Source organism: Suncus etruscus, chromosome 1 (assembly GCF_024139225.1).
Source record: "Suncus etruscus isolate mSunEtr1 chromosome 1, mSunEtr1.pri.cur, whole genome shotgun sequence".
NCBI classification, from domain to species: Eukaryota; Metazoa; Chordata; class Mammalia; order Eulipotyphla; family Soricidae; genus Suncus; species Suncus etruscus.
The window spans coordinates 112,128,323-112,151,142 of NC_064848.1; the positions used below are offsets into that span (position 1 = coordinate 112,128,323).

At 40.1% G+C, this 22,820-nt stretch overlaps 1 protein-coding gene across 2 annotated transcripts in view; it reads right to left on the reverse strand.

Annotated features, from left to right (window-relative positions):
* SLC26A5 (solute carrier family 26 member 5) overlaps positions 1-17,558 on the reverse strand; it is a 43,187-nt gene extending 25,629 nt beyond the window's left edge. For both annotated transcript variants that reach the window (XM_049783242.1, XM_049783237.1), the window contains exons 1-7: positions 17,407-17,558; positions 15,263-15,402; positions 10,566-10,676; positions 9,000-9,166; positions 8,307-8,471; positions 4,828-4,980; positions 3,566-3,648 (exon numbers count right to left, since the gene is read on the reverse strand). In XM_049783242.1, coding sequence (XP_049639199.1) covers positions 3,566-3,648; positions 4,828-4,980; positions 8,307-8,471; positions 9,000-9,166; positions 10,566-10,676; positions 15,263-15,402; positions 17,407-17,558 — 971 coding nt within the window. The remainder of the gene's footprint in view (positions 1-3,565; positions 3,649-4,827; positions 4,981-8,306; positions 8,472-8,999; positions 9,167-10,565; positions 10,677-15,262; positions 15,403-17,406) is intronic.
* Positions 17,559-22,820: the final 5,262 nt, after the last annotated feature.

Sequence of the window (22,820 nt, forward strand, 5' to 3'; positions counted from 1 at the left end):
CCGCTTGTCAAGAAGGTGAACCTTCCCCAACACACAGCTTCTTCCTAGAGCCTAGACTCAAAGCTGTTTTTGCTTTGTTTTGTTTTGTTTTGCTTTTTACTTATATGGCCAATCAGCAGAGGTCACATATCATTTAGGGAAGAAGTAACTGCACAGCTCATGGCATCTCAGAGGGCACATGTAAGGAATGTTATGTTAGAAAAAAAAAGGGGCAGTAAGAAAGGAAGGGAAGGAAAGAAAGAGAAGTTTCCATGTGCTAAAAGTTTGGCATTATCCTCTCATTTATTCTTACAATAATCCAAATAAGTAAGTGCTTTTACTGTCCCCAGATATAGGTGTATAATGGATGATTGCCAATATCAAAGCAATCTATCTCAGAGAGAACTGAGAATCAAACCTAGGGGATATAACTATGAAATTTATTCTCTTTGCTTTCCACTTTGCTGCACAAACATTTCCAAGGAAATATGGTCTTCTCAGGTTTGGGCCTGAGAAGTAAGAATATGAATAAATAGTAAGAATATTTTGGAATGAATAAAAAGTATATTTTGGAATAAATTAAGGAAATCAAATCAACAACAGGAAATATTGCTATGATTAAATCTTGAATGGTCAGCTCTCACTTTTGGGATGCATGTACACATATGTGTGTGTTGTGTAGGTGAGGTGTCTGCTTTATATATGTTCACTAACAGCTCCTCCTACACTTATGCACTGATCTCATCAAGAGTAAACACTGTTTTCCTCATACTGAATCTGGGCTGACTTGTGATGTGTTTCTGTCAACAGAATGTAGGAGAAGAAGTGTTTGGTCTTCAGAGACCCAGAGTTTCTGCTTCTCTTTCTGGTTACCCTAAACTACTCTATAGAGAGGCTACTCCACTGGAAACACTAAGCAGAAAAAGATTCCAGTTCTCCACCTGAGATGCTAGACAGGAGAGAAGCCCCTGGGGGCTCTCTCAGTACCACCAACACTGTGAGACGACTATTTGACAACTACTGAGAGGGCAGAACTGCTGGAACTGAGCCCACCCTCAACTGGAGGCTTGGAAGCAATGGCAGAATGCTCTTCAAAGGCACTATGGGAGCAATATATGTCCTGCAGCAGAAAGAAGGGGAAGAACATTATTAAAGGATATTAATTGCTAGATATTTGTTTTCTGCTTGGGAAAAATTCCAAAAGGAAAATGTTTATGGGTAGTTAAGATCCAGAATGGTAAAGCATTCTTTTTGTCTTTTAGGCTACATTTAGTGATGCTCAAGGATTACTCTTGCCTCTGTACTAGGAATCAATCCAAGTGGTACTTGAGGGATCATATGGAATTGAAGTCAGGTTGGTGACATGCAAAGCAAAATGTCCTATCTACTACACTATCTGTTGGGCACCTCACGTGTCCTTATTAATGACAGATTGATCAGTTCTTACATTTCATAAAAAGCAACATATCTGTCTACCAAGCCTTAGGGAAAACAGGTATTTAGCACTGCAATTAGTTATAGTCTGTTATATACATTGAAGGGCAGGTTCACCACATGACTGACTGTGTTAGAGACCAGGGGTGAGGTAATGGAAAGAAAACACAACTAGGTAATCAGGAGATGGAGTGCTGGGTCCAAGCTGGGACTCACAGCAAGTCACTAAACCCTTTCACATCTCTCAAATGTCACCTTCTCTGATAACATGTTTAAAACAACCCCAGACTCTCCTATCCCTTACCTGGCTTCTCTTTTCTTCATAGTCCTCAGTATTTGCTTATTAGTTTATTGTCTATCTTACTCACAGAACAGAAGCTCCCTGAGAACCAATAGATTTCTGCTTGCATGCTTGCTTTTCTTTTTAAATGTTGTGTCCCTGGCACATAATAAGGCACTCAAAAATAAGTGTTACTGTGAACGACAACCCAAATAACAGGGATAAAACTATTTTTATATACTATGAGCACAAATAGAAAAGTTGTGTTATTACTTTCCATAGAATCCATCTAAGTACACATGCATATTAGAAATTTACTGTTCAGCGTAGAGTGCAGGTTTACTCCTTCAACACTTGCATAAAGAGAAATTCTTATTTCTTCCACTTTTCAAGACTCTTAGCTGGGACCAGAGGCAGGCCTAATGGAACATTCTAGGTTCTATCAATGTCCAAAATGTGGGCAAATATCTCATGAGAGTGAGAGAAAGAGAGTGTGTGTGTGTGTATGTGAGAGAGAGAAAACACAAGAGATACAAAGTCAGATTTAAAAGCATCAAAGAGAGGAAGAGGAGGTAAGATAAGGATTATAGTCACTCGTGCCTTCAACTATGAAGAGAATAATAAAGATTTAACACTCTACAGTTAGATAAAATAAATAAAATGTTAATGATTTGAAATCAGAAAGTTCATTGAAATAATAAACTTCAGGATTTTCCATTGATCTGCTTTGAACATTCACTGGGTGCATATTGGCTGCATTATACCTGTAGCATTTACAATCACCTGGGAGACAGGGATTGTGCTTATCTGATGGGGGAACACATTGAGGTTTTGAAAGAATACAAAAAAGGGCACAAAAATGACAGATTCAAATAATTTTTGCTCATCATTATTTGATTTTGGACCACATCCAGAAATACTCAGGGATAAACTCCTGACTATACACTCAGGAATTCCTCCTGGTGCTGCTTGGAGTGGAGGGACATTGTGGAATACTGGGGGTTAAACCAATGTTGGCTGTGTGCAAGACAAGCACTCTACTCACTGTACTATCTCTCCAGCTCTTGCTAAAATTTTTCCAATCCAAAAGAATAAAAAAGATGAAAAAAATAAACAAATCCAGTAATTGCTAAACAACAGAAAAAGAATTACACAGAACTCCACAGGACCACCATTAGTGGGATTGCAAAATGGTATAACCTCTATGTAAGACAATATGAGTTTCTTAAACAATTAAAATAGGACCATTTTGTAATCCAGCAATCCCATTTCTGGATTAAGTTTCTAAAAAAATTCAAGTCAAGTCTCCAAAAGATTCTCACTCATCAATGTTTATAGTAGCACTAGTTACAATAATTTAAAGGGGAAAACATCCCAAATGTTTTGGGAGAGAAGAATGGGATAAACAAAAATGGTACAGGCAAACTGGGGAATTTTTATTCAGTTTAAAAAAATGAAGAATTAGGGGCCAGAGCAATAACACAGTAGGTAGGTCATTTGCTTTGCACGTGGCTGACCCAGGTTCGATCTCTGGCATCTCATATGGTTCCCTGAGCCTGCCAGGAGTAATTTCTGAGTGAAGAGCCAGGAATAATCTCTGAGTACTACCAGGTGTGGCCCAACCCCTCCCCCCAAAAGGAAGGAAATACCCTCACATATTGAACCTGGATCAATGTTAAATATATACTCAGTGAAATATGTCAGTTATTAAAGAAAAACACGTGATATGATTCCAGTAAATAGAGATATTTAGATTTGTCAGAGACACAGAGTTGAATGGTGTTTTCTTATCAGCTGGGAAGAGCGGGGAGTGGAGACGAGATCCACTGATTAGTCACATCACACTCTGACTGAAATAAAACAATGTCCTACCCCAGAGGAAGTGTCCCAACGACATCCACATTGTATGATTCTTTCAAGTTAAACCCAGCAGAAATGCCAGTTCCCATCACTACCTAAAAAAAAAAAAAAAAAAAAAAAGAAGACATAACCACACCTTTAGAGATGAACATTTAAGTGCCACAAAAATAAGTTGCAAATAATTTGTCAGCAAAGTCAAGTCGAGCTTTCATTTAATGTTCAATTTAGGGACTGGAGAGATAACATAGAAGGTAGGGCACTTGCTCTGCAATCAAAACCACCTAGAATTCAATCCCTGGCATCCTATATGCCCCCTAACTCCCCCCACCCACCCAATTGATTCCTCAGCACAAAGCCAGGAGTAATTGATGAGCACAGCTAGGTGTTACCTCCAAACTAAAACCAAAAAGTGTTAAGTTTGGGCCCAGCTGTACTTTGGGAGACCTAGGGACCAAGAGGTGCTAGGAATCAAGTCTGGGCTTCATGAATGCCCCCGCCCCCCAACACACACCCTGGGATTGCAATTATTTCTGTTTGTTTTGACTGCCACACCACCATGCTCAGGGAACAGTATATGGCGCTGAGGTTTGAAACAATGTTGGCAGTGCAGAGTGAGATTCAAACCAGACAAGTATCAGCCTCTTATATTATCTCTTTGGCCTGACAATAACATTTTATTTATTTATTTATTTATTTATTTATTTATTTATTTATTGTGGGGGGACCATGCCTGTCTGTGCTCAGGGATCATTCCTGGCTCTGCTCTCAGGGATCACTTTTGCTGGGGATCAGAGGACAGTGCAGGGGATCTAACCGAGATCAGCAAAAAGCAAGTACTTTGCCACTATGTTAATTTTCTGGCCTGGTAATAAAACTGGGAGGGGGCATTCCGGTGGCACTCAGAGGTTACTCCTGGCAGGCTCTGGGGACCATATGGGATGCTGGGAATCGAACCCGGGTCCGTCCTGAGTCGGCTGCGTGCAAGGCAAAAAAAGCCCTATGGCTGTGCTATTGCTCTGGCCCCTGGTAATAAAACTTTTGAGGAAGAAAAATCTGTCATTCTATCATGCAAAAGTAATGAATACTTTAATGGCTTCAATTATATTTTTAAATGGTCTATGATTGTGATATATTTATGATATATTTCTTCTTTCTGGTTAATGAATCTATGAAAGTTCCCTCTTGGCAGAATCAATCTCTCTTTGTTCCCCCCTGGCCCATGGTTGAATCCCTCACAGCTATATCTAGGTGGAGAGGGGCACAAGCTGACTTACCGCAAAGAACTCTAAAGGAATGGGTGCCGGCAATTTCTCTTTAAATCTCTCATTAAACTCCTTGCCACCCAACAGCAAACCAAAAACCATCAGCCCAACGCCCAGGGAACACACGTTGAGGTTTTTAACATTCTGCAACACAGCAACTGTACTCTGCAACATAGTGAACACTGGGTGTTTACATCACAAAATAGCTCAGGAAAAGACAGGACCCCCCCACCCCCCATGCATGAATTCACACCATTATTCCTTGGTTGGTATTTTCAGCTAAAAGTTCTCAGGCTGAAATTTCTCTCTTTATAGCTTCCTCCTAAACAGAGGCAATTTAACCCAGTCACACAACTTTATAGCTCTATATTATCATTTTTTTTTTGTTGTTGTTAAGTAAACCTCTCAAATAGTGTTATAACACTAAAAAAGGGAGCCTTATGCTGAGTCTTAATCATTAGGAATGGACTAGGGATGAATATAAAAAAAAATCCAAAGAAAAGTTTTGGGAAATTGCAAGAGGGAGAAATGATGAGCAGATAAAAGAGGACAATAAGGTGTGCTTTGAAGGCAAGAAGATGCTGATATTTGAAAAGAAACCCTGGAAAATTAGAGGAGAATGTCACTTGATGTCCAAATCACAGTCAACAACACTGAAAACATGACATTCAAACTTTAAAATGTGCCTGTCAAAGTGGTAGGCTCAGTTTAGGAACTGGGGGAGGTAAACTGAGAAGACTGTTGGGGGTGGTGGAATTGGAACTAGATCATTATATGTTGAAAAAAAAAGCAACTATCAATAACTTTGTAAATCATGGTTATTTAATACAAATTTTTAAAACATGAAAAAGAACAAGAAGAAAAGTTTCTTGATGTGTAAAGTGCTGAGTCAAGCACCATATGCACAGAGGTGCTCATCTGGATCCTAGGAAAGAGACTGTTTTTGAGCCTTCCTACCCACCAGCGCCTAAATCATATGCATGTGTGTGGATCTGTTCCACTTACTTGTGACAAGGCATTTAAAGAAATCCTGGAGTTAAGAAGCAGGCTGCAGAACCAGAGGGATAATACAGTGTTTATGACATTTGCCTTGCATGCATCTGATCCAGGTACACTCCCCAGCAACCCATATGGTCTCAGGAGTAAACCCTGAGCATGGCCAGGTGTAGTCACAAAACAAAACAAAACAAAAGAAGTCTGTTGTCAGGACCAGAGAGATAGTTGAGTGGTAAGGTATGTATGTCCTGCATGTTCAAGAATCCGTGTTTGATCTGTGATATAACGTAACTTCTGAGCACAGCCCTAGCAGACCCTGAACACTGCTGATTCTAGCCAATGGTGACCTTACCAGCAGTGTTGGGTTCAAACAACATTATATTGCAGGGTCCTAGCATTGAGTGGCTGAGTGTCACTGGAAATTAACCCTTGGGTACTCGGAGCATTTCCTGAAAGTCCACTTCTCAAAAAACAAAAAAGAAAGCACATTGCTAGCTATTATGAGAAATAATTTTTTATTTTTTAATTTTTTGAGTTTTATTATTTTTAATTTAAACTCCATGATTACAAGGTTGTTCATACTAGTTTTTTGCCCCACAAAGTTGTTCATGATTGAGTTACAGTCAGACAACATACAACAACCTTCAAGAGTAAGCATTTTCTGCCACCAATGTCAATAGTTCCCCTCTCATCTTTCTTGATATTCTTTTCTTCCCCCTCCCTTCCCCTACACGCTTCTGGGACATGTATTTTACTTCTCTCTCTCTCTCTCTCTCTCTCTCTCTCTCTCTCTCTCTCTCTCTCTCTCTCTCTCTCTCTCTCTCTCTCCTCTCTTTTCTTTTCTGATACTGGTTTGCACTACTGTTAATGAAGGGGTGTCATGCATGTCCCTGTCATAGTAGACACTTCTCTACACTAATTGCACTCTGCTTTTTGTGGCAAGCTTTCTTACCATGGACTAGTCCTCCTTTTTTTTTTTTTTTTTTTTTTTTTGGTTTTTGGGCCACACCCGGTAATGCTCAGGGGTTACTCCTGGCTATGCGCTCAGAAATCGCTCCTGGCTTGGGGGACCATATGGGACACCGGGGGAATCGAACCGCGGTCCGTCCGAGGCTAGCGCAGGCAAGGCAGGCACCTTACCTTTAGCGCCACCGCCCGGCCCCCTTGGACTAGTCCTCCTAATCCTCATCTCTATTGTCTCTGGATATCATCCCCACACTGTCTTTTATTTTCCTTATATCCCACAGATGAGTGAGATTACTCTATGACCATCCCTCTCCCTCTGACTCAAGAAAAATAAATTTTTCAATGCAGGGAACTGATTCCACTCTAATCAATCAGTGAATTAGTGTCACTTTCTGGAAGACCTTTTATCCAATGTTCTCCTGTTTGGGGACCAGAGTGATGGTACAATGGGTAGGGCATTTGTCTTACACCTTTTCAACTGAGGTTATCCCTCCGCATTCCATAGGGTTCTCCCAAGCCCATCAGGAGTAATTCCTGAGCACAGAGCCAGGAGGAAATGTAGATTGTTATGCAAGTTAAAACAAAGTACCCTTGAAGGGGAAATATTCTTTTTATGACTGAAACCCAAGTACAATCATGTTTGAAATCACAGTGTTTAAATAAAGATACGATTTAAAAAAAGAAAGAAGGAAAGAACTACCCATTGCTCTACTATTTTAGCTCCATGTATTTCTTTTTATTAAAACTTGGTTCCTGGGATCTAACCCAAATCTGATGTATAAATGTATTTATGGTAATATTAGGCTAAATTATCATATTTTCTTTTTCCCCCAACTGAATATTTTATATGTACCTCAGCAAGTGATATATATATATATAGTGTTACATATAAAATTCCCACAGCTGGTGGGAATTTTAACCCCATTTTATTTCAACTCTGTTGTTAACTATACAAGGTATCAGCATATTTGAGAAGAAAAATAAGAATCTTTTATAAATTTTTATTTTTGTCTGTTCTAGTCAGCAGTTTTTCAAAGAGTGAGTCCCATAATGTTTTCTAAGTCATTTGCTTGTTTCCCAAAAGATCAGAAGGAAAAGTATCTCATTTGTTAGGATAAGGAGTCATAATTAAATAAAGACTGACCTTGGAGTTAGATTTATAGTAATAGTAGAGCAAATAGGGCACTTGCCTTGCACATATTCAACCTAGATCCAATCCCTGGCACGTATAGGGGACCCCAAATTCAACAGGAGTGATCCCTGTGTGCAGAGTCAGGAGTAAGCCCAAAATATTACCAGGTATAGCCCTAAAACAAACAAACAAAAACAAACAGACCTAACCAAAAATTCCTAGGGAGATAGTCTAATAAAAAGAATAAGATTTAATTCTCTTTTGAGGCAGACTTCTCAGAAAAGCCTTAAAATAACGGAATCTTTTCCCCTACTATATTGAAATTCTTGGGAAAAAGGAAAACAAGCCTTGGGGGGGAATGGGGGAATCAACAAGAAAGCCAGAAGTCGGTACTTACATACACCACTGAGAAGATCCCACTGTATCGTTTTGTTTTGACTCCAAACAGGTACTTTAACATGGATGTGAAGACATGGACGGCTGCTGCAGTGGTGAAGCCACGGACCAGGGGCTCTGTGAGATAAATGGCCACAAACCCAAACCTGCAGACACCTAGGCAAAACTAATTTTTTAATGACAAAGAAATAAATAAATAAGTTGATTTACTTTAGACCAGGAAGCTATAATCACAAGAAAACATACTCAAGTATTCTTCCAATCATTTTCTAACTCCCTACATAATTGTCTTTGCAGCTGCCAAGTAGCTAAAAGAACATTAACGGGCTATTCATAGGAACAATGTGGGGCCCCACAGGACTTTCAACATTCATACCTTCCCTGTCCTGTACCATTGAGTGTCCTGAACCCTGTTTGTTTCAAGCAGCTAAAAGGTGTTCTCTTGCTTCAAGCTTTTCTTGCTTTGAAATCTCTAAAATATCTAACTGATGTTGGCTAATTCCTCATACAAATCCATTTAAAAAACATGGTGCTGACATGGTGTTCCTGTGTGCTATGGCCCCTGAGATCTTCTGAGATCTGAGATTTTTTGCTGGCTGTCTGCCTACCCTGTCATTGACCGATCTGGAGTATTACAGTTACAGAAATATGGAATGAACCTCAGAGAGCCTGTTTTTCCATCTGCAAATTTTACCTGAATGATTCCTGAAAGCAGAGTCACAGACATGGCAACTTTCACTCTCAAGGCATCTCTTGCTTCTGTACCATTGGTGGCATTCACACCTCCTGGGATGACTATATCATCTGGTACTAATCGAACGGCCACACCACCAATCATCAGGCTAATCACAGCAAAGGGACCTGAAAGAACAAAGTTCTCAACAAAGGAACTATTTTCAGGGTTTGTGATGTGGTTGTTGCCCCTTATGCCATGATTGGTGCATCATCACTGAATTGAAATTATGCTTCAAAGTTTTTGCATTGGGCTCCTGGACTGAGTATAAACTGTGCATGTGCAGATTATAGCCTAGTAAAGTGACCATAATAATATCACTCATTCCGCATAATTTTCTTGCCATTTCCCTATTCACAGTCTAATTCCTTTCTTCTTGAATCTATGTGGACTTGTGGAAAACAAAAAAGGCTTCTACCAGATTTAAGCAGCCATGTGGTATGGGAGATAAACTTTCAGTTTGGACTACATTGAGAAATTCTAGGATCATGGACAATAAAAGAAGAGGTTGGGGGAAAGATTCTAACTTTTAGCTGATCTAGCAATTATATTCTCAACTGCTTGATCCATAATCACTCAAATCTGTTCCCACAGCAACTGTGAGAGAAAATGAAATGATTGATGTTTTAAGCAGCTATTTTTAAGGGCATTTGTTACTAGCAATGGGAACATGAAACATTATTTTGTGTTAGTGGATAGTAGCCAGTCAACTCCATATGATTAAGAACCCTAGATAAATCTGATCTTAAATAAAGATAAACTATGTAAAGTTTAGCACCTATAAGTAGGCTGAATTAGATGAAAATGCAACATTGCACAGTAATTAGAAACTTGCAGTCCCATGCATGAAACAAAAAGAAAACAAGATACAAGCAAATTATGTAACAAGTGAAAGCTTATTTTATAGATTTTATTTTAATAGTTGCCTTTTTTGTTCTGCACTCTGTGATACTCTGGTTCTACAAGAAGGACTCCTGGAAATGCTTGGGGATCCATATGGGGTGCTGGGATTGAACCTGGGCTGGCCACATTCAAGGCAAGTGCTCTACCTATTGTACTATTTTTCTAGTCCCATATTTGCTCACTTTTATACAAGAAAAACATTTTCATTACCCCCAAATTGTAATCAAATATTAGTTCTATAAATCTTGGAGTGGGAGGGGGAGATAATTAATAAAATGACATAATAAAATTACTGTTAACACATTATTAAGCTGATGTTCTAATAACAGTCATGCTATTTCTCTGGCTCCTTGTATGGTTTTGACATTCAAAAGCAAAGGTCTGGGGCTAGAGAGATAGCACAGAGATGGTATTTGCCTTGCATGCAGCTGATCTGGGAGGGACCTGGTTTGATTCCTGGTGTCCCATATGGTCTGCCAGTCTGCGAGGAGTGATTTCTGAGTGCAGATCCAGGAGTGACCCCTGAGTGCCGTTGGGTGTGGCTCAAGAACCAACCAATCAATCAATAAAGTCTTTTTTTTTTTTTAAAGCTAAGGTTCTAAAGTAACAATTATAAGTTTTTACCTATGGATATGTGTCTGGAGGTTCCAAAAAAGCAGTACATAATAACAGGGTAAAATGATGAGTACAGCCCAAACACTGGAGGGACAGCTGCCAACATAGCGAAGGCCAAACCTGCAAAGTTAAAAACCAAACAGAAAACAGGGAGATCCTTAGAAAACAGCAGCTTCTATGTGCTTTTCCCTCAGTGCTTTATCGCCAATGAACACATGAAAACTATCTTCATTTAAGCTGATTTGCTGAATCCGCTTGCTCTTTCTACTCTGATTCTGCATGCAACCTGGGTTTGTGTTCAGGGAGTCTGGGCTGAGACAGTTTTCCTTGTTATCGCCTCATTGCCATGGGTGGATTTCTGTCTGTTTTATTCTTTCACAATTTAGATAAGGGCAAAAAGTCTCACTAGACTGTTGCAGTTGTAATCTGATATTGACTCACAAGTGCTGGCCATTACTTACATGAGGTGTGTTCATGGGATTTATGAATTCCATTTTCATAAAGAAGTACTACTGTGCCATTTTCTAGCCAATGTAGTGAATCTCACCACCACCACCACCACCACCACCACCACCACCACCACCACCACCACCACCACCACCAACAACAACAACAACAACAACAACAACAACAAAGCAGTCCTTATAGGGTCCAGAATCTTGTTCCTGCTCCTAGGTTCTTCCTGTTGGCATATCTCATCCTGTGGAGGGCTTTTCATATATATATATATTATGTGTGTATATATATACACATATACATGTATATATATTCTTTGGTTTGGTTTTGGGGCCACACCTAATTTTGTATGGGGCCTACTCCTGGCTCTGTTCTCAGGGATCATTTCTGGTGGTGTTTGAGAAACCATATGTGGAGTCAGGGATCAAACCTGTGTGAGCTGCATGCAAGGCAAGCACCTCAACCCCTTCACTAACTCACTGGCCTATAGAAATCTTGAGCAGGACCCTTTGAAAAGAGCCAAGACTATACCTTCTAGGGTGTTCAGCACTCTAGTAGAAAGTTTGACACCTTCACCATGGAACTTTAAAAGTCCAAATCACTTGCACTGGAGAGCTCCCTTTTCATTCTGAAGCCACACGCAAACAACCCCAAGACCCATAGTTTCAATGTTTGCCTCTGCAAATACAAAACACCAGCCCCCTCAGGATGCTAGCACAGTTTTTCCTTTCTGTTTCTCCTCACTTGACCTTAGGTAGAAGCTAGAACTTTAGTTTATGTAGAAGGTAGAATTTTAGTATGAAAATACTCATCCTCAATCTGATGCAAATCTCCTTGTCCCTCCCATGCCTAGTTGAAGGAATTGTTGGGGTGTGCCCAGATGTCATTCACGCATAGATTTGCAGAGATGGCCTGGCACCCTGATTCAGAATGGTTCTTTTTTCCTTTAAGGAAAGGTTTGGGATCTTGTATTTCCTCCTTGTTTTCTCTGGTTTCCTATGGTGTGCATTGTTTTAAGTTATTTTTCATGTATTCTGTCAATTTCCTTCCATTTTCATCTCTCAAGTGCAGGGGTGGCGAACACGTGGCTCTCGAGCCGCATGCGGCACACGGCCAAAATGAATGCGGCTCTTTGCCTCTTCTCATGATTTTGTATACTGTGGCTCTTTGCCTCGTTTGGATTTGGTTCTGCTGCTTCTGAGGAGGGACCTCTGAGGAGAGATCTCGGAGCGCGGAGTCCCGCCCCAGGCTGCGTCCTCCCGTCTCCCATCCCTCGGAAATAACTGCACGGGGGCTAGCGAGCGGGGGACCCGTGTGGCACATGTTGGGTCACATCTGGCCGTGAGTTCTTTATATATATATATTTTTTTTTTTTTTGGCCGTGAGTTCTTTTTTTTTTTTTTCCCCTAAGGAAATATTTTTATATACAACAATTCCAAGAATAATCTTATGGAAACTTTTTCATATACTACAATTCCCCCTTTTTTGTAAAGAAACAATAATAATATACAGAAGTAAGTAATATTTTTACCATTGTAAAAAGAACAACTAAGCAATGGTAAAAGAGTGGCTGTTTGCATAAGCACATCACTGGAAAAAGTATAGAAAAATGTTTAACCTAACACAGGGTGTTCAAAACCAGAAACAGATGTAAAGGAATCAACTACAAGCTCCAGAGCAGAAAAAATCTACAGCGTCCAAGACGAACAATTCCAAGTAAGTTTTTCCTTGAAAAAGCAGAAGTCGAATTGGACCTAATATGGCTGTGAGTTCTTAATGTGGAGGACGCAGCACACCCTCACCATCACTGCAGGATTTTGACCCTCACTCAAAATGGCAAAATGCAATATGTGTTGAGTAGATTATTGTTAAAATTATATGCTTTTGTGTGAGTGTTTGTCTGTTTTGGCAGGTCACTGCGTGATGTGGCTCTCTGACTCTCACAGTTTAAAATTTTGGCTCTTTGTGTCGAACTTCTTCGCCACTCCTGCTCAAGTGTCTCGACCAAAAAGCTAAGAATCTGACCATACCATTTCCTAATTGTCTCTATTGTCTTCATTAGCCCATAAACCTTAAAGCACTTTGTAATACACTCAAGATCCTTATTCTTTCTCCCGCAGAACTTAATCCATCAGCCAGTTTGGTTGACTTTATTACACAGTGCATGTATCTTTCCAGTTCTTTCGTGTGTATACATGTGTGTAGGATACAAGAACAGTTCCAGAACATCACACATGTAAGACTTGTGCTCTAGCACTTATTTCACATCCTTAGCCTCTGCCTCTCTGTCTCTGTCTCTGTCTCTGTCTCTGTCTCTGTCTCTGTCTCTCTCTCTCTCTCTCTCTCTCTCTCTCTCTCTCTCTCTCTCTCTCCCCCTTTTGTGCCATTGTTGTTGAGTGGTCACCTGCTAACCTTCCTTGGTGGACCCTGTGGTTCCAGGGATCAAAGTCAGGTCTCCTATAGGGACAACCTGTGCTCCAGTCCTTTCAGCTATTCTTCTCCCTACCTCTATTATTTTTATTTTGTAAGCTTAGGTTTTACTCCTGGCTCTGCATTCAGGGATTATACCTGGTAGTGCTCAGGGAACCATATGTGGTGCCAGGGATTGAACCTAGGTCAAAACCAAGGGTAAGGCAAGCATCCTACTTGCTTTACTATCTCTCCAACCCCTCTTATTTTCATTGTTATAGACACCACCCTAATAAAAGCTAGAGGAAGATGAACAAGTTGAAAGAATTTATAGAATGGGACTGAAAACCCAATGAAGCATGATACCCTGGGGAGTTTCTGGACATATTTGCTTACAGGGGTCACCACAGTCAGCTTTGCAGTCACCTTGCAGCTATCAATCCCACATGGTAGAATATCAGTTTCAGTTAGTTTCCTGTTCCAGAACTGAGTCTCTGTTCACACTTTTGCCCTGAATTCTGCCTTTGAAACTCTTTTTTTCTTTATTCTTAAAGTGCTGGTGCCAAATTAATTGTAAAAGTATCCTAAACCTAGTTCTATATTTTTGTTGAATAGATTTGGCAAAAGTAAAAACTCAGAAAAGTGGCCATTAGGAGAAGTAATTAAAAAAACTAAGGTATTTGCCAACTAACCTCAGGGAAACTGAGAAGAGTCTAGATTTTTGCCAGGTGGCATGGAGGTTGTGTTAGCCAATATCATCTTTCTCTATTCCCAGTTATTATCGAATCTAATTGAAGCCTTTTTTGCCAACCAAATTCACCCCACCCCATCTCAGCAGCTCTTTATAAAGAAAGAAACACCATATGAAAAACTTTATTGTCCTCCTAATAAAACACAAATGGTACCTGACTCTGTAACTCTGCTCCTGCCTACCTCAGGCCCAGCCTGGATGGCACACAGCCATTAGGAGAAATTTTCCAAACTGAATCTTCAAACACCCAATTTTATGCTCATGAAGTACCCTCAGATACACACACCTGCCATCAGAAAAGCATTCATTCTCATTACTTCTTTGTGAGGGGCTCCAATGTGGTGTTTAGGAGTTCTGGGGCCCTCACATCTATAACTGAATATTTGTGTATGTTTCTGTTTCCTTTATGACTCTATCCATGACTGGATAGTTAGTTTCCGAGGGTGAGGAGGGCTAGGCAGATGCTGGTCAACATGTGTAAATAAATAAGAGAGTATTTTTTTAAAATTCCTATAGTTCCTGGTGCCGGAGCAGTGGCGCAAGCGGTAGGGTGTTTACCTTGCACACGCTAACCTAGGATGGACCACAGTTCGATACCCCAGCATCCCATATGATCCCCCAAGCCAGTAGCTATTTCTGAGTACATAACCAGGAGTAACCCCTAAGCGTCACTGTGTGTGGCCCCCAAAACACAAAAACAAAACAAAATTCCTATAATTCCTATAAGATCACTTAAATGCAGAAGAATTCAGCATGTCATGGCACCTTGGGATTAGAATATGGATTTATAAATTAGGACCTTATTAATAACAATCCCATATTTATTGAGTGATTTATTAACTTAGCAAGAGGGGAAGCAAATTCCTAAATGTACATACTGATCTGCACTATAGTATCCTTGATATAGTACTATCTCTGGACTTTGAAAGAACTAAACACTTCTGAAGATTTCTTTTAGACAGGTTAAGTACACTATGATGATCTGATGGCACCTGAATTTGCAATAATAAAAAAATTAAAGAGAAAAAGTAGTCAAGCATTTATCTGAGAGAGTAGCAGAAAACAAAAGAAATAAATATGATCCACTGACCTTGAGGAAGCTGAAGGACTCCTGTGCTTATGCCTGAGACCAAGTCTCCTAACACATACTCCTTGAACTTATAGGCTGGTAACCATTTAGTTATAGGTAGGAACATATAAATGATATTTCTTACTTTCTTCGGAGTACATCTGGGAGAATAAAGAAAGGTTTCAAATTATAAACACTTCCATAGGATTCACACCAAAGCATCTTCCACCACCCCATATCCTAGAGCAATAAGAAAAATATTATGGGCCGGGGAGATAACGCAGCGGTAAGGCGTTTGCCTTGCATACAGAAGGTCGCTGGTTCGAATCCTGGCATCCAATATGATCCCCCGAGCCTGCCAGGGGAGATTTCTGAGCGTAGAGCCAGGAATAACCCCTGAGCATTGCCAGGTGTGACCCAAAAACCCAACCCCCCCCCCCCAAAAAAAGAAAAATATTACAACTGTTCTTTTTTTTTTTTTGGTTTTTGGGCCACACCCGGTGACACTCAGGGGTTACTCCTGGCTATGCGCTCAGAAGTCACTCCTGGCTTGGGGGACCATATGGGATGCCGGGGGATTGAACCGCGGTCCGTCCTAGGCTAGCGCAGGCAAGGCAGGCACCTTACCTCCAGCGCCACCGCCTGGCCCCTATTACAACTGTTCTTAAGGATTTTTTTTTTTTTTCAATCTGTGAAGATCAGAGGCAAGTAGAGCTCCCTCTTCTAGTTTTTTTTTCTTGGTTGGGGGCTTAGGCCACATCTAGTAGTAGTCCTTGGGGCTCTTCTCATCTCTGTGCTCAAGGATCACTCCTGGTGGTGCTATATTGTTCGAACTGGGATTGACTGTATGTATTGCAAGCACCTTAACTCCTGCACTATTTTCCAACCCTTGCCATTTAATTAATTAATTTTTTTATGAGGTCACTGCAGAAACCTCAGGGGTTGATTACTCCTGACTTTGTACTCAGAAATTACTTCTGGGATGCTAGAGATCAAACTTGGGTCAGGCATGTGCAAAGCAAGTGCTTTCCCCACAGTACTATTTTTCCAACCCCAGTTATTTTATATGCAATATCTGAACTGGTTCCATAATAATGTCCTATAAAAAATAATGTCTTACAAAAAATTCTTTAGTTTCAGAATAGTTGAGCTTCCTATTATTATTTTTATTATATTTTGGTGCTGGGAATGTAGTTCCATGATAGAAGGTATGCCTCAGTGCTAGGATTGAATTTGAGCTTCACACATGCTACATATGTATCTTCCCACTAAACTTAGTCCTTACTATTGTAATAAATTAAATAAATTAATAAATTACTATTGTAATAAATTAAAAAAATTTTTTTGGTTTTTGAATAGACCCGGCAATGCTCAGGGGTTACTCTTGGCTCTGCCCTCAGAAATCACTCCTAGTTGGGGCCGGAGCAGTGGTGCAGAGCAGTAAGGCATCTGCCTTGCCCGTGCTAGCCTAGGATGGACCAAAGTTTGATCCCTGGGCGTCCCATATGGTCCCCCAAGCCAGGATAACCATATTCAAGGCAAGTAAGTGCCTTACTCACTGTACCATCTCTCTGGGACCCCCATATGTATGTTCTAAACATCTCCTGATGATCCTTTTTATTGCACAGGTTCAGTGTGAAGCTAATGAACACACGACATGAAAGCAGGGTCTGGGGTTTAGGAGGCAGCAATCAGCTGGTTTGCTTTTGAAGCTAGGGGGCTATCAGTCAGTACATATGCCTTTATATTCTCAGGTCTGCAACATAGCTGTGAAAGTGTCTACAAAAAGACGGGGGGGGGGGCAGACCCTGAGCACCCTTAGTAGTTTAGTATGGAACTTGGATTCAGGGTGCTGGAGCTGACATTAAATGGGAAAGAAAGAATAGCTTGAATATTTTTGATGAAGGGAAGAGAAGGGTGTTTTAAAAGTGTGTGGAAATTTGTAGATAATCTGCTTAAAGAAGGTTCTAAACTTGCATTGTAGGAACTAACTAAAATGTGAGCTTCCTACAAAAGCTCCTGGTCAGACAAATATTCATCCCTGACAGGACCAGGGGACTGTTCAGCAAATCACAAGTGCTCATCAATCATATTCCCCTCTATTTTTCTTTATACATGTAAATTTGTTTATCTCATGAAAGAGAGTTGATTAGCACATAACATACGTGAATGCCTGCTTCAGCTTATCTCCAATGGAATCCGACACCTTGTCCTTCGTATGAAGTCGTTCCTGGAGCACTGGGTGGCTAAAGATAGGCCTGTCCACACAGTACTTCTGGGTTGCTGCAAGGATTTCATTTTCTTCAGCATGATCCATAGTACTGCAGTTATTCATTGACAACAAGAAATGAGCATTTCCTGAGGGTGAAAAAAAAAACTCGGTTTCAGATTCTGAAATGCTAGGGATGATTGTTCTCAGCTTTCCCTGATAGTATAGTCTGTTTTCCTGAGAATGTCTTCATCTTTATACATCCTAGAGTAGGAACATAGTGCTCTGTGTAGAGTGGCATGAAAAGGTGAGATTTCACTTTTTTTTTGAGAGAAATGTAAATCAAGCTATGATACATACACCTGCCACATAGCAGAAAGCTGGAAATCTTAGAAGAGGACAAGCAAAGTCCCTGCCCTGCTAAAGCCATGCCTGCTGCATCCATCATCCAGAATCACTGTTTTGCCTATGTCCCTGCCTCACCACCCCTCTATGATTCTCTTTGGGGACACCAATCTGACCAAACATCAGGTACGTTGGTATTTGGGCTGATATCACTAGGGCTTTTTGGAGTGAGTGCAGGAACCCTCCCCCACCCCATCCTCTTTTTCTTCTTCTTCCAAGAGGCCTGGCAACTGAGACCATGCCCCTAAAAGCCACAGTATCAGTGACAGTGCTTTGAATTTCTGGACAACTTAACTTGTTTGATGCTGTCATTCCTATAGGAACACACCAATTTAACATAACAGACAGCTTACAACAAGAACTTACTAAACTTCTACCATTGTATTAATGACTTCATTTGAGATACAGTGATTTTCGGGCCCGGAGAGATAGCACAGCGGCGTTTGCCTTGCAAGCAGCCGATCCAGGACCAAAGGTGGTTGGTTCGAATCCCGGTGTCCCATATGGTCCCCCGTGCCTGCCAAGAGCTATTTCTGAGCAGACAGCCAGGAGTAACCCCTGAGCACCGCCGGGTGTGCCCCCCCCCCCAAAAAAAAAGATGGATTTTGGGGCCGGGCAGTGGCGCTGGAGGTAAGGTGCCTGCCTTGCCTGCGCTAGCCTAGGACAGACCGCGGTTCGATCCCCCGGCGTCCCATATGGTCCCCCAAGAAGCCAGGAGCAACTTCTGAGCGCATAGCCAGGAGTAACCCCTGAGTGTCACAGGGTGTGGCCCAAAAACCAAAAAAAAAAAAAAAAAAGAGATACAGTGATTTTCACAAATATGCATGCTACTGTACTTCCTTTTATCTTTCTTTTTAAAAAAATTTTTTCCTTCTCTCTTTTTTTTTTGCTTGCTATTCTCTTTTTGATTGATTGTTTTGGCTTGTTTTTTGGGTCACACCTGGCAGTGCTCAGGGGTTACTCCTGACTCTATGCTCAGAAATCGCTCCTGGCAGACTCAGTGGACCATATGGGATGCCGGAATTCGAACCACCATCCTTCTGCATGCAAGGCAAATGCTCCCCCTCCATGCTATCTCTCTGGCCCCTGCTTGCTATTCTTTTGAAAATCAACTTTGTTATCACTTATATAAAAACAAATGTATTATAGTCAACTATGTCATCTATGTGATACATTGTCTTTAAATAAAGTAAAAAAAGATGAGATTTAAAAAATCTATATAAATGAAACTTAAGGAGTTGGTGATAGTACAGTGGTTGGGGTGCATGGCTAGCATGTAGTTCAATTGATGGCACCACAGCATTGAGCATTGTTGGGTGCAGCACTGGAGACCTCAAATAGGAAACTTGGAAATAAAATGATCTGAAGAGAAAATGAAAAAAATTGTATTTTTTGAAAGTCCAAAAAATTTAAATTTGTACATAGCACAACCCATAGAAGTTTCCTTGTGAGATACAGATTGAATGGGAGATTCATCCTGCTCCCTTTAATTATGAGTTCACAAATTTTCACATAAGCATCAGAAGACAAAACTAATAGGTCAAGTCTCAAGAATTTAAAACATGGAAATACATAAATATAATGGAAAAAAGTAAAATAGTAATATAAAAAACCAAACACATTTCAAAAATAAAATATAGAAATATAAACACTGATGTTTCAGTCTGCTAGCTGAGAGCATATTGTAGCAAAATGACCCTGAGTAAATTATTAGAACCAGACCTTTGAAATAAAAAAAAAAGAAGGGTGAATGTCTAGGGCCAAAGGATGCATAGATACAGTGAAAAATTCCAACACATATCTAAAAGATATTCCAAAGGGAGAAAAAGGAAGAAAAAATGACTTAAAATGGTAATGCAAGCTACTAAAAACAGTAGTGAGGGCTTATAAATATTTTTCATAGTAAGTATTCATAGATAAAATCTAAATTTGATAAATTTTATTTCATTTATTTTGGGGATCAGCTTACTCCTGATTCTGTGCTCAGGGATTAATCCTGACTGTGTCTGGGAACTAATTGCAGTGCCAGGAATTACAGACTTGGCTGCATATAAGACACATGCCTATCCTCTCTATTATTTCTCTGCCCCATTAATTTGATACATTTTGAAAGTCATATAGTCATATTTTTAGGAACAGTTGTTCTCAATCCTATGATTAATTGCAAATGCTTTCTACTGGCTGGGGAGAAAGGCAGTGCTAACCTTCAGTGCCAGGAACAAAGATGATAAGTACATAGTACATTTCCAGAGAAGTCTCTCCTATAATACTACAAGAACTCTGTTTGAGAGATATTTAGAGTTAAAAGTAAATGCAAAAGAGCTAATACCTAAAATTATATTTTTGTTTTATTTTAATTTTGGTTCAAACCTGGCACTGTTCAGGAGTTACTCCTGGCTCTATGCGCAGGGTCATTTCTGGTGGTGCTCAGGGAACCATAACAGATGCCAGGGATCAAACCCAGGTCAGCTTCATGCAAGGCATATTTCCTAACCACTGTGCTATAGCTCCAGCCCCTAAAATGATCTTAAGAAAATGACCACTCAGAGGTGATTCTGTAAGAGCAAAGTGTTATGCATGAAACTTTATCAGAAATAGTATTAAAATTGTAAACTACAGCACCTAAAATGAAGATGGGGAAAAGAAAGAAAATAGGGAACAGATAAGAAAAAAGTGCCTACCATAAAGGTATTCAGGAGTGGGAGACAAAGTGGGGATATTGGTGGAGGGAAGCAGATACTGGTATTGGAACATTTGTGCCTGAAATTCAATCATGAATAACTTTGTAAATCACAATGCCACACTAAAAAATATCTCCTCTACTTAAGGAAAAGGAAAATGGCTGCTCACATTTCATGTGAAATGATAGGTGAGTAGATAGTTTCGGCCTTCTCTAATACTTGTATTTTATGTGTTCACATTATTTTAACCTAAAAGTAAAAATTTTAGAAAAAGAAATGATGCGTTACCAATTTATTTATTTCCTCCTTCTTAACCAACTTATTTTTATTTTCACTGGAGGTACAGGACTTTCCCCCTGATATTTGACATTCAAACTTAAGTATAAATTTGAAGTGAAAATTTAAGGGTGGGGCCGGGCGGTGGCGCAAGAGGTAAGGTGCCTGCCTTGCCTGCGCTAGCCTTGGACGGACCACAGTTCGATCCCCCGGCATCCCATATGGTCCCCCAAGCCAGGAGCAACTTCTGAGCGCATAGCCAGGAGTAACCCCTGAGCATTACCGGGTGTGGCCCAAAAACCAAAAAAAAAAAAAAAAAAAAAGAAAATTTAAGGGTAAATTTACTGAGCTCTTTTCCCCAGAGATTTTAGAGTTATTTCTTATGTTCATTTATGAGCTTTCAAGTATTCCTTCATCAAACATAAATCATGGGCCGGCGAGGTGGCGCTAGAGGTAAGGTGTCTGCCTCGCAAGCGCTAACCAAGGAAAGATCGTGACCGCGGTTCGATCCCCCCGGCGTCCCATATGGTCCCCCCCAAGCCAGAGGCAATTTCTGAGTGCTTAGCCAGGAGTAACCCCTGAGCATCAAATGGGTGTAGCCTGAAAAAATAAATCATGCAATTTATCATCTTATTATCTTATTTAATAACAGTAAATATGTATTGGAAGAAATTCAGTGTCTATAATGGAATATATCATTTTTCCATTGCATAGTGGTTTTTTTTTTGGATGGGTAGCTCTGTGCCTAAAAAAGGAGGATTAAAAAAAAAAAAAAAGCTGAGGGGCCAGAGAGATAGCATAGTGATAGGGCATTTGCCTTGCATGAGACCAACCCAGGACAAACCTGGTTCAATTCCTGGCATCCCATATGGTCCCCTAAGCTTGCCAGGAGTTATTTCTGAGCACAGAGCCAGGAGTAAAGCCTGCCAGGTGTGGTCCAAAAACCGAACAATTAATAAAATAAATAAACTGCTTTAAAAAACTGGGAGGAGTCTGTCTAGAAGCTATAAATATAGATTTAAAATAAGAAAGAAAAAAAGGCCCTAACCAAAAAAAGCAACGACAAAAACATAACAACCAAAAAAGAAAAATAAAAAAGAAATTAAGGAGGGGCCTGGTGTGGCAAGTTCTGTTTGTTTGTTTGTTTGTTTTTTCTTTTTCCAATAGAACCATAGAACTTGAATCATCTTGTTCTGCCTTAAAAGTTGAGGGGAAAGGAAAAAAAGTGGATTTGTACCAGCAGCAAACATTCACATGAACCTTGAGTGGAAATAAAAAATGAACATACCTACACACCAAGCCCAAAGTCAACAACAACAGAATCAGGATAATCCAATCTACATCAAGCTATACACAGAGGAGACATATTACACTAGCGGTCCAGGGGGCATGGAGGGTGGTATATGATCATGCTGGGAACAGGGGTGGAGGGAGGACAACACTGGTGGTGGGAATGGCCCTATTTCACTGTCATTATGTACCTTAAACATAACTGTGAAAGACTTGTAATTCACATTGGTCACAATAAAAATTATTTTTAAAAAATGGAGGATTGAAGCACAGATAAACAGGGTTTATGGGTACAAACTGCTTCAACTGCAGTGTGTGTGTGTTTTTGTGTGTGTGTGTGTTTACTCTTTAATCAAGATAACATTGGTATGCACAAGTCTGTGTTTCAGAAATACAATTTCATGCCTTTCCAAAGTATGTAACCATATTACAACCACTACAATACTTTTCATCACAGGCTATTAAGTTCTCACCTGCTTCAATATTCTTTCCCACTCCAGTAAAAACAGATCTGCAGTCACATGTTTGTTTCCATTGGTTTCGTCTGTTCCCTTGCTTTGCCTCTCTATAGTCTTCATGAGAGTGATCTGATCTGATCTTTCTGTTTCTTATTTTACTTAAAATTATCACACACATTTTACATTTTGCAAAAGGTAAGATTTTATTTTTTCTTTTTCTTTTTTTTCAACAAAGTTTTCTTTATTCTTTATTGAGTGAT